Source organism: Penicilliopsis zonata, assembly GCF_001890105.1.
Source record: "Penicilliopsis zonata CBS 506.65 unplaced genomic scaffold ASPZOscaffold_2, whole genome shotgun sequence".
NCBI classification, from domain to species: Eukaryota; Fungi; Ascomycota; class Eurotiomycetes; order Eurotiales; family Aspergillaceae; genus Penicilliopsis; species Penicilliopsis zonata.
The window spans coordinates 1,295,998-1,305,539 of record NW_019208912.1 but is presented as its reverse complement, the minus strand read 5'-3'; the positions used below and the strand labels follow the sequence as shown (position 1 = coordinate 1,305,539).

At 48.2% G+C, this 9,542-nt stretch overlaps 7 protein-coding genes across 7 annotated transcripts; 6 read left to right on the top strand and 1 right to left on the bottom strand.

Moving 5' to 3' along the window:
* Nucleotides 1-606: 606 nt before the first annotated feature.
* ASPZODRAFT_128616 (hypothetical protein) lies at nucleotides 607-1,518 on the top strand. The gene is made up of 3 exons (XM_022722068.1): nucleotides 607-1,050; nucleotides 1,123-1,180; nucleotides 1,237-1,518. Exons 1-3 carry the CDS (start codon nucleotides 633-635, stop codon nucleotides 1,289-1,291), a joined length of 531 nt encoding a protein of 176 aa, XP_022584538.1. The 5' UTR covers nucleotides 607-632; the 3' UTR covers nucleotides 1,292-1,518.
* A 299-nt stretch (nucleotides 1,519-1,817) lies between these two features.
* Nucleotides 1,818-2,600, top strand: ASPZODRAFT_13130 (hypothetical protein; the record flags this gene model as incomplete). Its single annotated transcript, XM_022722723.1, has 3 exons — nucleotides 1,818-2,027; nucleotides 2,096-2,504; nucleotides 2,575-2,600. The coding sequence occupies 3 exons, from the start codon at nucleotides 1,818-1,820 to the stop codon at nucleotides 2,598-2,600; spliced, it is 645 nt and encodes a 214-aa protein (XP_022584537.1).
* A 126-nt stretch (nucleotides 2,601-2,726) lies between these two features.
* ASPZODRAFT_59611 (hypothetical protein) lies at nucleotides 2,727-3,975 on the bottom strand (the record flags this gene model as incomplete). The annotated part of the gene is made up of 2 exons (XM_022728857.1): nucleotides 2,727-3,707; nucleotides 3,781-3,975. 2 exons carry the CDS (start codon nucleotides 3,973-3,975, stop codon nucleotides 2,727-2,729), a joined length of 1,176 nt encoding a protein of 391 aa, XP_022584536.1.
* Nucleotides 3,976-4,831: 856 nt separating this feature from the next.
* Nucleotides 4,832-5,889, top strand: ASPZODRAFT_89785 (hypothetical protein; the record flags this gene model as incomplete). Its single annotated transcript, XM_022730369.1, has 3 exons — nucleotides 4,832-4,966; nucleotides 5,044-5,168; nucleotides 5,236-5,889. The coding sequence occupies 3 exons, from the start codon at nucleotides 4,832-4,834 to the stop codon at nucleotides 5,828-5,830; spliced, it is 855 nt and encodes a 284-aa protein (XP_022584535.1). The 3' UTR covers nucleotides 5,831-5,889.
* Nucleotides 5,890-6,143: 254 nt separating this feature from the next.
* Nucleotides 6,144-8,104, top strand: ASPZODRAFT_22723 (hypothetical protein). The gene is made up of 3 exons (XM_022727903.1): nucleotides 6,144-6,531; nucleotides 7,151-7,736; nucleotides 7,806-8,104. The coding sequence occupies exons 1-3, from the start codon at nucleotides 6,350-6,352 to the stop codon at nucleotides 7,872-7,874; spliced, it is 837 nt and encodes a 278-aa protein (XP_022584534.1). The 5' UTR covers nucleotides 6,144-6,349; the 3' UTR covers nucleotides 7,875-8,104.
* Nucleotides 8,105-8,173: 69 nt separating this feature from the next.
* ASPZODRAFT_59560 (hypothetical protein) lies at nucleotides 8,174-8,887 on the top strand (the record flags this gene model as incomplete). Its single annotated transcript, XM_022728856.1, has 5 exons — nucleotides 8,174-8,208; nucleotides 8,275-8,314; nucleotides 8,376-8,405; nucleotides 8,470-8,700; nucleotides 8,786-8,887. The coding sequence occupies 5 exons, from the start codon at nucleotides 8,174-8,176 to the stop codon at nucleotides 8,885-8,887; spliced, it is 438 nt and encodes a 145-aa protein (XP_022584533.1).
* On the top strand, nucleotides 8,706-9,175 carry ASPZODRAFT_1089974 (hypothetical protein). The gene has a single exon (XM_022720972.1). The coding sequence runs from the start codon at nucleotides 8,884-8,886 to the stop codon at nucleotides 9,136-9,138; it is 255 nt and encodes an 84-aa protein (XP_022584532.1). The 5' UTR covers nucleotides 8,706-8,883; the 3' UTR covers nucleotides 9,139-9,175.
* Nucleotides 9,176-9,542: the final 367 nt, after the last annotated feature.

Sequence of the window (9,542 nt, the reverse complement as noted above, 5' to 3'; positions counted from 1 at the left end):
GGGGTGTTTCTTTTCTTTTTAGCTGTACCCTTATAGATAGATTAGATGTTAATGACAAGCTCAAAAGTTCTGATGGACCCTGAGAGGCAAACGGGGCCAGCCCTGGAGAGGTGCTTCGTAGTTGGTCTGTGCAGATCGGAAACTCCTCCAACCACCAGGCAGAAGAAAAGCAGGAGACTCAGCGGCTGAAACACGCCAGATGATCACGATGCTAATGATAGCAAGGATACGAGTTGATGCTATATAAATGTCTACGCTGTTGATCTTAGCCTCTTGGCAAGGGTTCTCAGCTTTGCCTACTGATTTCTACTAACTAATGCCTCCTCTTGCTTGTTGACTGTTTCCGGCACACCACGACCACGATGCTACTCTGAGTGTTTCCGTGGAGTTTGATGCAAAAGCTTCTGAAGAAGCCATTATTAGTAAATTTCTGACGCTATCTATTGATTATCTAGACTCCTGTTTTCCGAGATCCAGCCGTGGCGTGGTCTAGCAACAGTGGCTGGTTAGGCAGCATTGTTTGGCTTGTCTTTTCTTGCTCTTAATATCCACAACTCTCGCCTGTTTCTATTATTCGTTTCCTCTGTCTTTATATCCTTATACTTGAAAAAAAAAAAGGGGCATATTTCATCATGGAACTTCCCATCCCTCCCAAGCTGGACCTGATGGACTTACCGACAGAAATGCATATCTACATCGCGGAGTTCCTGCCATACCCCGATGCTCTGGCTCTGAAGCATACGTGTCGACATTTCTACCGCCTGGTTTGTACCGATGTGCATCTCAAGGTCGACTGGCTTGTGCAGCGGTTTGAACTCAAGCTGGAGTGTCCGCTCGAGCAGTGCTCTTTCCGGACGGATGAGTCCTTCTGCAACTGGCGGATCCGGCGCATCATGGAACGCCGCCGGTGGCATCTCGAGTGTCCACGCGTTAGGGGAGGTTGCCTCGTAGTGACGGGCAGTACTTGTCAGGCCGATCTGGTGCCGACATGGCTGAAACGGAGGAGCCGGGCCAAGATCCTGAAGACGCTGGCATTTTGGGGGAACGAAGGTTCGTTTGTCCTTTCAACTGAATCGACAGTAGCCCTTTTTTTTAATGGCCATGTGCTGAGTTGGTTCGTAGCCTTGATAATCGGGATGTTCGCCCTGGCATTGCATTTGCTCTGGGCTCTTTTAGTAAGGTAGGGCAGTCAATTCTGCGTATTGATTTCCTGGATGCCCTTCTGACGAGTTTTAGATATGTCTCCAGGCACATTCGCCCTCAGATCCACCCCATACCTGAAGATTTGTGACTCTGTTCCTCACTTTTTTCTTCTTGCGATCGCGGGTCAGCGGCCATGTACGATGGAAGTTTTTCGTTCATACCAGGCATCCTGCTGGCCAGGGTGTTCTGAAATCGAATCAAGAATGGCTGGATTGTATGATTTGATATCAGATGGTTGGATCTACACTAGCGATACCAGCATTGGAGTACATGTTTGAAGTATCTAGTTAAAGCTTATATTCTTTAATTCACAGGATGATCTTGTTTGATCTTATTCAACGATTTATCAGTGTATGATAAAATGACAGGGTTCTAGACTGTCATACAAGCCGTGCGTTTGACGTCACTGCTACGCCAGCTTGGCTTCAGAGGCCAACTCTTTTCTGACCCTCGATATTGATCTCAAGGTCATTCCATTTATTTTACGTTGTGGAGTAGATAAAGAATCCATGACGTAGCGAGTCGAATCAAGGTATATAAAAACAGAGAATACAAAGCGTCGACACAACTCAACCTATCTGACCGTCACACGAAGACTACGATATTCTTCCAAAATGTCCACCAGCACAGGATCCATCAGCACAAGCGCCGGAACCAAACCGGTCGATCCGTACAAGAGCAGGAACTTTGAAGACCCCCCGTTGAAGCAGAAGATTGAGGACCTGGTCGACTTCATCTCCGAGATGAAATTCGGTATGTTGACCACCAAGGCGTCAACCGACTCGGATCTTCTTGCATCGCGATGCATGGCATTAGCAGGAAAGGTAAACACATACTAAAACAACGGAAATGAGGATTTCTCTTGTTTCAATTTTAATTGGGTTATTTTCAGGAGAACGGCGGCATCGACCTCATCTTCCATACAAACCTCTTCTCCGGTAAAACTATGGATCTCACCCTCCACCCAAAGGAAACCAATATGTCGTTCCTCGACCCCATCAGCGGCGCCTGGGCATCTATTTCCGGAACTGCGACCGTCATCGCCGACCCGGCTGTCGTTGCCAAATATTACAGCCCAACGCTGAAGGCGTGGCTCGGAGACCTGGGCGACGGCGTGCACGATGGCGGGCCCTCGGATCCGCGCATCGGGGTCATCAAGCTCGAGTCCAAATTGGCCACGTATGTACTGGCTCGGCAGGGTATGTTTGGGCGTGCTATTGAGACTGTCAAGAGTGCGGCCAGGGGGGATGTCCCGGCTATCAATAGTATCAGAGAGTTGAGCCTGGAGGAGTTGGCGGAATGTAAGGCTCTCCCTTTCCTTGCCCCGTTTTGTGAACCTGAGAGAGAGGTGACTTTTTGCTGACAATTCAGGGCGTCGGACACACTTGCAATCGTAACACACTTGTGAATGTTAGATAGTACCTAGTAGACTTATTGAATTGATTCGTCATGAGTAATAAGTGTATCATTTGAATTGTGTAGTGTACACAAGAAGTTGTCACTACCTAGGTTTTCAAGTAACGTCATTTGGGTATCAATACAACATAACACCATAGCACCTTTAAATCAATTCCAAGATCTCCCGGCCAAAGGCGTCCAAACTTAGATCTGAACCTGTCAGTCATGCATCTGCAAATATGAACAGGCAAGACGAGGGAACTTACCAGTCTCACCGGGGTGCGGACCGGCATCCGTCCGTTGTGCAACAGCATGGCGACGGACTTGTTGGGCGTGGCCTGCAGTTTGCGGTATGCCTCGCGGATATGTCTGGGCTCGACGGGGGTGCGTCCTTCCTCGGGAGGGTCGAAAAGGCCCGTCTCGCGTTTGCGTTTCTTGCTGTTTTCGCCGCCGCCGTTCTCACCACCGCCGCGGCCTTTCTTCTCACGATCCTCCCGTTCTTTCACCTTGAGGGCCTCTTCGGTCAAGGTCTGGACGATTTCAAAGGTCAAAAAGCCCAGGATGTCGACAATGTCGTCGTTGGGCTTGGACTCGGTGACGATGCCGAACCCAGCCCACTCACGGAATCGCTTGCTCTTACGGTATGTGAAAGATGCCTGGCGACACTCGGACCAGAAAACATACTCTTCTCGGGTCATGTTCTTGGTGCGCTCGTCTGCGGTGGCCAAGCGCTGGAGTGTCGCATAGTTCTGCTCCTCCTCTTCCTCGTCTTCCTCATCGTCGCGCTCAGGAACTTGAATCGAGTAGAAACTATTGACGTCCCACGCCAGACCAACCTTCGCTCTCTTGTTCTTGGGTTTGGACGCGACATCTTGGGGTCCTGCAACCACGCCGCCGGCGATGGGGTCATCAGCGCCGGCAAAATCAGCAGCATCGGCGCCACCTTTATCGTCAGAGTCCTTGACGTTCTTTCGAACATCTTTCCACGAAAGGAAAGTCTTTAGGCGTGACACTTTAGCCTTGTCATGGCGAATAAGAAAAATCAGGTCATCGGTGGATATAGAGCGAACCCCTCGGCGGGTCGCTAATGTAGTGCTCCGAGAAAGCTATACCGCAAGTTAGTTTTTTTTTCTTTAAAGAGAAATAGAGAACTACACAAATATCTGAGGGTGCGCTCACAATTTCGATCACTTGTTGACGGACAATCTCTTCAATCAAGGTTGTTGTTTCAGCAGAGGGCTCGGCAGTCTCACCAGAGACGAACATCATCTGAAGAATCTCATGAGTATATGTCTTTTGGAACCAGCTATGTTTCCAACTTCTTTCCCCATGACAATTTGCAGTTTGCTTTTTATAACGCTTTATTGCGGCCATCATCTTGTCTTCAGGCGCACTTGGACAAGAGAGAGCACAGGCTGATATCGACAGAATAATCCAGATAGTCGCTCAATAGGGGGCGAAGATATGACAGGAGTGGAGATAAAGACAGCAATGTAATGAGTAGAGAGAAGCAGTAGCAATGTAGGTAGGTTGAATAGAAGTTGTGTTGCTATCATCCATATATATGGACGAATTGATGCCTGGTTTAAAATCCAGGCATCAACATGCATCTCTTCTAGACAAAAATAGGAAAGAAAGAAAGAAAGACATTTCCAGTAATACACATGATGGGTATTGACTGGAGTCATACAGCAAACAAGATGAATAAGAGTGAAACAGCTATTGTGACCTTGACTGCCCACTCATTGAGCAATCAAGATAATGACAGGCTACAAAACTGAAAGGCACCCTCACAGACAGCCATAATGTGATGTAAATAGAGTATGAATAGAAAACAGTCATAACTTGAGGAAGCATATAAGGCATAGTATAGTCAATAGACTTACCTGCTGGATCTCTTGCCGATACTTGGGCTGGCGGTCAGTCGTCATGATGAAGGTAAATGCGGGCGATTCCGCATCGCCTTCAGGATCGAAATGGCCAACCCAAATAAATGTATATATATATATGGAGGCCTAATGACTGGAACTAAAGCCCCAGACCTCTATTCAATGACCACGAGTTCGTAGACGTTGTTCGCGCATCGCGACTGAAGGGAGACGGTTGATTGATAGCGATATCGGCGGCAATATTTCTCCGCTCCGATATATCCGCCCGCATTTGGCGGGGAAGTCTAACTTTTACGAAGAAACCAATTCAGGGAAACGGTCGGTCTTATAATTTTCTGAAGATGCTGTATCTCGTGGGTCTCGGCTTAGCCGACGAGACTGACATTACGGTCCGAGGCCTTGAGGTTGTCAAGAAGGCCGAGAGAGTGTACCTGGAAGCATATACCAGCATCCTTCTAGTAGAGAAGGAAAAGCTAGTGAGTATCTGGAGATGAAATGGGTCTGACAATCGTGTGAAAGAGGTTGACTAATGATTGAATTGCTCCATCAGTAGGAAGCTTTCTACGGCCGACCTGTTATTGTAGCAGACAGAGAGTTGGTGGAGAGCGGCAGCGATGACATCCTGGCAGGCGCCGACAAGGCAGATGTCGCTTTTCTCGTTGTTGGTGACCCATTCGGGTAAGCTTTGCTCCCAAGATTCACTTATCATTCTCATGGAGATGGAAGCTCAATATTTGAAAATTAGTGCCACGACACACACAGACCTTGTCTTGCGGGCCCGCGAACTCGGAATTGAGACCAAAAACATCCCCAATGCCTCGATCATGTCCGGAATCGGCTGCACAGGCTTGCAACTTTACAACTTTGGCCAGACAGTGAGCATGGTGTTCTTCACGGAGACCTGGAAGCCCTCTTCGTTCTACGATCGCATCAAGGAAAACGCTCAGATCGGTCTTCACACCCTCGTCCTGTTAGATATCAAGGTTAAGGAGCAATCGCTGGAGAACATGGCTCGAGGCCGTAAGATTTACGAGCCCCCGAGGTACATGACTGTCGCTCAGTGCGCCAGTCAGATGCTGGAGATAGAGGAGGAGCGTCAAGAGGGTGTTTATACTCCGGACAGCCTCGCTGTGGGCGCCGCCCGAGTGGGCGCACCCGATCAGAAGCTGGTTGCTGGTACCCTGAAGGAATTGAGCGAGGTCGAAATGGGAAAACCTCTCCACAGTTTGGTCTTGTTGGGCAAACGAGTTCATGACTTGGAAAGAGATTATATCCGGGAATTCGCTTTGGATAAGGCGGCCTTTGATGCCAACTGGGCCAAGTCCTATGCCTCTTCCTAAATTATAATAAAATTGATAGATCAAATTTCTGAAATCAAAAGCATCCCTCTAATTTTAACGGTATATTACAGATGACCAGTCACCAAATAATACTGAGATTCTCAAGTAAATACCAGATAGTGTGATTTGGTTGATTATATAGTTATAATGTAACTATATTTCTAGAATGATGGACACTTCACGGTGCAAAAGTACCGAGTACGGGAGTGGGCACTAAAATTATTTGCATGCGACATCGATGCTGAGCGTCACAGCTGGTAAAATATTGCTACTGTCTATGAGAGGTTGCTCATGTCAACTTCTCTCAGTTACGGTCGAAATTTTTACTAAGGGAGGCTATCTTTGAAGCTATTTAGACCGCTCTTTGCCCCCTGAGCATCAGCCTTCCTCTGAGCGTTTCTATCAGCTTACAAACCTCTCTGTCCCGACGAGTCTTCGAGCTTCGGGTGTCTTGAAAAGCGTCTTCTGCCTAGAAAGCCTTCCAGCAAGCCTTTGCAAGCCCCTCAACCCACCTCCAGGATGCCGAGGACCCAGCATTCTATTGAGCTTCGCGTTCAAGCTCTTGCTTTGGTGGCTTACGGAGTACATATTGAGGCCGTCGTGGCTTTCACCGGCATACCCAGGAGCACGATTCTCTGTATAGTTAAGAAAGTAAAGGCTCGAGGCTACAATCCGGAGATTGATCCCCGTATCAAGAGGGAGTATGTTGAAGATGGTAAGCGTTCTGGCCGTCCAGGGAAAGGCACTTGAGTCATGGAGGAGCCCGTGGAGAAACCGACAGAGCAATCGACAGACAATCCCATAGAAAACCCCACAGATGAAACAGAGCTTAGTGGAGTTGAAAAGGGTAGTCTAAGATGTGATGACGTCTGAAGGATAATAGCTGTTGGAAAAGATCACGACTCAAAGACCAATTGTCGCAAAGCACAAGCTGCTAAGTATCTCACTACTAGATCAAGACAATCCTCGGGGTTTTATATATCATGTAAATAGCTTTAAAATTGACTCTGTAGATAAATAATAAGAACATTCATATAGCATTAATTCAAGTGTAAATGTCTGACAAAGACTTAGATTACCTCTTGGTATGTCCCCTGTTCTTGCGGGTACATTAATCCAAGTACGACAGGCCTAGCGCTGTTCGCCAAAACAAAAAGCAATATAGGCAGATCGCGCTCCCATAACCCTGGACCATTGTGGCCGCTCCTCCCAAAAAAAAACTATTAATTGGGCAGCCAAATTACAATCGTTTACTAGTGGATATATGCAATTTGACAAGAGCTTGCAGCACCCTCCAGTTTTTTGATCTGCGCGCAACAGGATGCCGGTGTATTTGCTTCATGGCTTCCGGTGGCCACGCGGTGGCTTCACAGGCATCCGGGTCTACATTGTGCTCAATAACCTGGAGGAAGCCGCTGCTGAATATGTTCAACAGCCACTCACGTCTCGCCTGGTTCTTGAGTCGTTGAAAAAGACGCAATCGGCGATCATGCGCCGCCTGCCGGACCTGCAGCTGATTGAGCAGTACGACCCGGAGGATACGACCAGCGAGACTGCTGTCAGTCAGCCATTTGCCTATGTCGCCGACAAGGTCATCACGCTTAGCGAGACGGCGACTGGACCGCAGAGTCTGCTCAGTGCGAGCATGGAAGAGTTCGTCACCGCGGGGAGCGGATACTCCGAGGACGCCATCGCCGCATTCGCCGAGTTGCGCGATAACATCGCCGCGGGCGAGAATATAGGCTGGTATGTCGTCTACAATGGTGATCCGGAGCGAGGATATCCCGAGATTGAAGAGGACAGCATGGATTACCAGCCTGAAGAGGAGGATGAGGAGGAGGAGAATGAGAAGGAGGAGGAAGAAACATCGGCTCCTCCCGCGGTGCAACCACCAGTAAAATCGCCGGTGAGTTCTGAGCTACACTATCTCCCTTATAAAGCAAATGGCTAAGACAGTCTCCACTACTACGTATAGACGAGCCGCTTCCCTGAGAGACTCAAAGGATTCTTCGGCAAGAAGAGCAGTACGGCCACTGCTGTCTGAACCAATGACCATGTTTATTGATGATATAATGATTTGATCGCCTTGACATGTACCTTAAATAGCTCCTCCAAAACGTTTTTAGCTAGAAAATAATCTCTTTTAAGCTTATAAAGCTTTGTACGTTTGTATACTCATGCCATATCAAGGTAGCCTATAAGGCGGTAAAACCCGGCACAATGATCATATCGTGTTGTTTGCGGCGGAGTAGTGAGTTGCTGAGCTCCAACGTTGTCCTCAGGGTTTCCTCACCGTGTTACTCCGTGTACATCAGCCAGCAGGTCTCTGGCTACTCAGACAAAATGGTGCTTTCATTTATCTTGGTGCAAAACCGGCAGTAAGGCTACCCATACCCCAGCGCTGGGAATTGAATGATCTCCGTACTGATTGAATCCACAAACAGGGGCAAGACGCGGCTTGCCAAATGGTATGCACCGTACACTGTATGCATATGAATATACAAATATTTCTTACTGCTGCTATTGTGCTAACTGTTGCTCTCAGGATGAAGAGAAGATAAAGCTCAAAGGAGAGGTAGATTGTCGGATCAAGAAACTTCCCAACGGTTATCACCAGACGCTGATGTCCGGAAACCTAGGTCCACCGCCTTGTTGCGCCGCGAGACCAGAAATACCAATCCAACTTCGTCGAGTTCAAGCGCAGCACTAAGATCGTGTACCGACGATATGCAGGGTTATTTTTTTGCGTGTGTGTCGATGCGAACGATAATGAGCTGGCGTACCTTGAGGCCATACACTTCTTCGTTGAGGTTCTGGACCAGTTCTTCGGGAATGTGTGCGAGCTGGATCTGGTGTTCAACTTCTACAAGGTTTGTTATTGCTGTTGAATAATCTATGCTATCCTTGTTGTCTTTTCGAGCTGGAACCATTGCTCACTGGACTTGGGACGGATAGGTATATGCGATTCTAGACGAGGTCTTCCTCGCCGGTGAAATCGAGGAGACCAGCAAGCAGGTCGTGTTGACCAGACTGGAGCACTTGGATAAACTGGAATGAACATAAAGCAAAGAAAAAAAAAACGAAAACGAAAACAAATCGTTTTGGAGGCTCTCGAGTTTTTGTCATGGATTATTGCATGGAGTTGGGGGTTCTTTTATCATTGCATACTCATAATGCGTCGATGCGAGTCGGCGCTGTTCACGTCATCTAACAGACGAGTGTTGTTCAGGCATGCCAACATATGTCTCTTTCTTACCTTCGTCTCTGCGTTTTTTTCAAATTGTACTCTGTACAAGCCATTCTGCTGATATCGTGTACTTCTGGCGGTGTACGATTGCACAAAAATAGCCCCAGATCACGGCAACCAGCCCCTGGGCAAACTCAACTGCCGAAACGAGTACCGATGGTTTGCTCAAAGCACGGGTAAAGTTGACAGGGCAGCTTCATTGGCGAGATTACATGCGCAATCTGCCTTAAGGATGGGGTGAGTGGGTTGGAAGGAGCATAGTGGAAAGTGATGCGATCGTGGAGGGCAATTGCGAAGGTGCACATTGACGCTTGGCGGCCAGCATTTAAAGCGATGTAGACCACCCACACACAACGTCTGTCCCAAGACCCTTTTTTCATCACCCACAGGCTGCAATCAAAAGGACCTTGCACCAGGAACCAGACATGGCCACAGCATTACTCCGGAGCGCGTCGACCAGGTTGG

Excerpts from the sequence above, each read along its gene's own strand:
- ASPZODRAFT_128616 (XM_022722068.1), top strand. The coding sequence starts at position 633 with ATGGAACTTCCCATCCCTCCCAAGCTGGACCTGATGGACTTACCGACA. Across the intron at positions 1,051-1,122 it reads GGCATTTTGGGGGAACGAAG|CCTTGATAATCGGGATGTTC; the intron begins GTTCGTTTGTCC and ends GTTGGTTCGTAG. Across the intron at positions 1,181-1,236 it reads CTCTGGGCTCTTTTAGTAAG|ATATGTCTCCAGGCACATTC; the intron begins GTAGGGCAGTCA and ends GACGAGTTTTAG.
- ASPZODRAFT_22723 (XM_022727903.1), top strand. The coding sequence starts at position 6,350 with ATGCCGAGGACCCAGCATTCTATTGAGCTTCGCGTTCAAGCTCTTGCT. Across the intron at positions 6,532-7,150 it reads GATCCCCGTATCAAGAGGGA|GATGCCGGTGTATTTGCTTC; the intron begins GTATGTTGAAGA and ends TGCGCGCAACAG. Across the intron at positions 7,737-7,805 it reads AACCACCAGTAAAATCGCCG|ACGAGCCGCTTCCCTGAGAG; the intron begins GTGAGTTCTGAG and ends TACTACGTATAG.
- ASPZODRAFT_1089974 (XM_022720972.1), top strand. The coding sequence starts at position 8,884 with ATGAACATAAAGCAAAGAAAAAAAAAACGAAAACGAAAACAAATCGTT.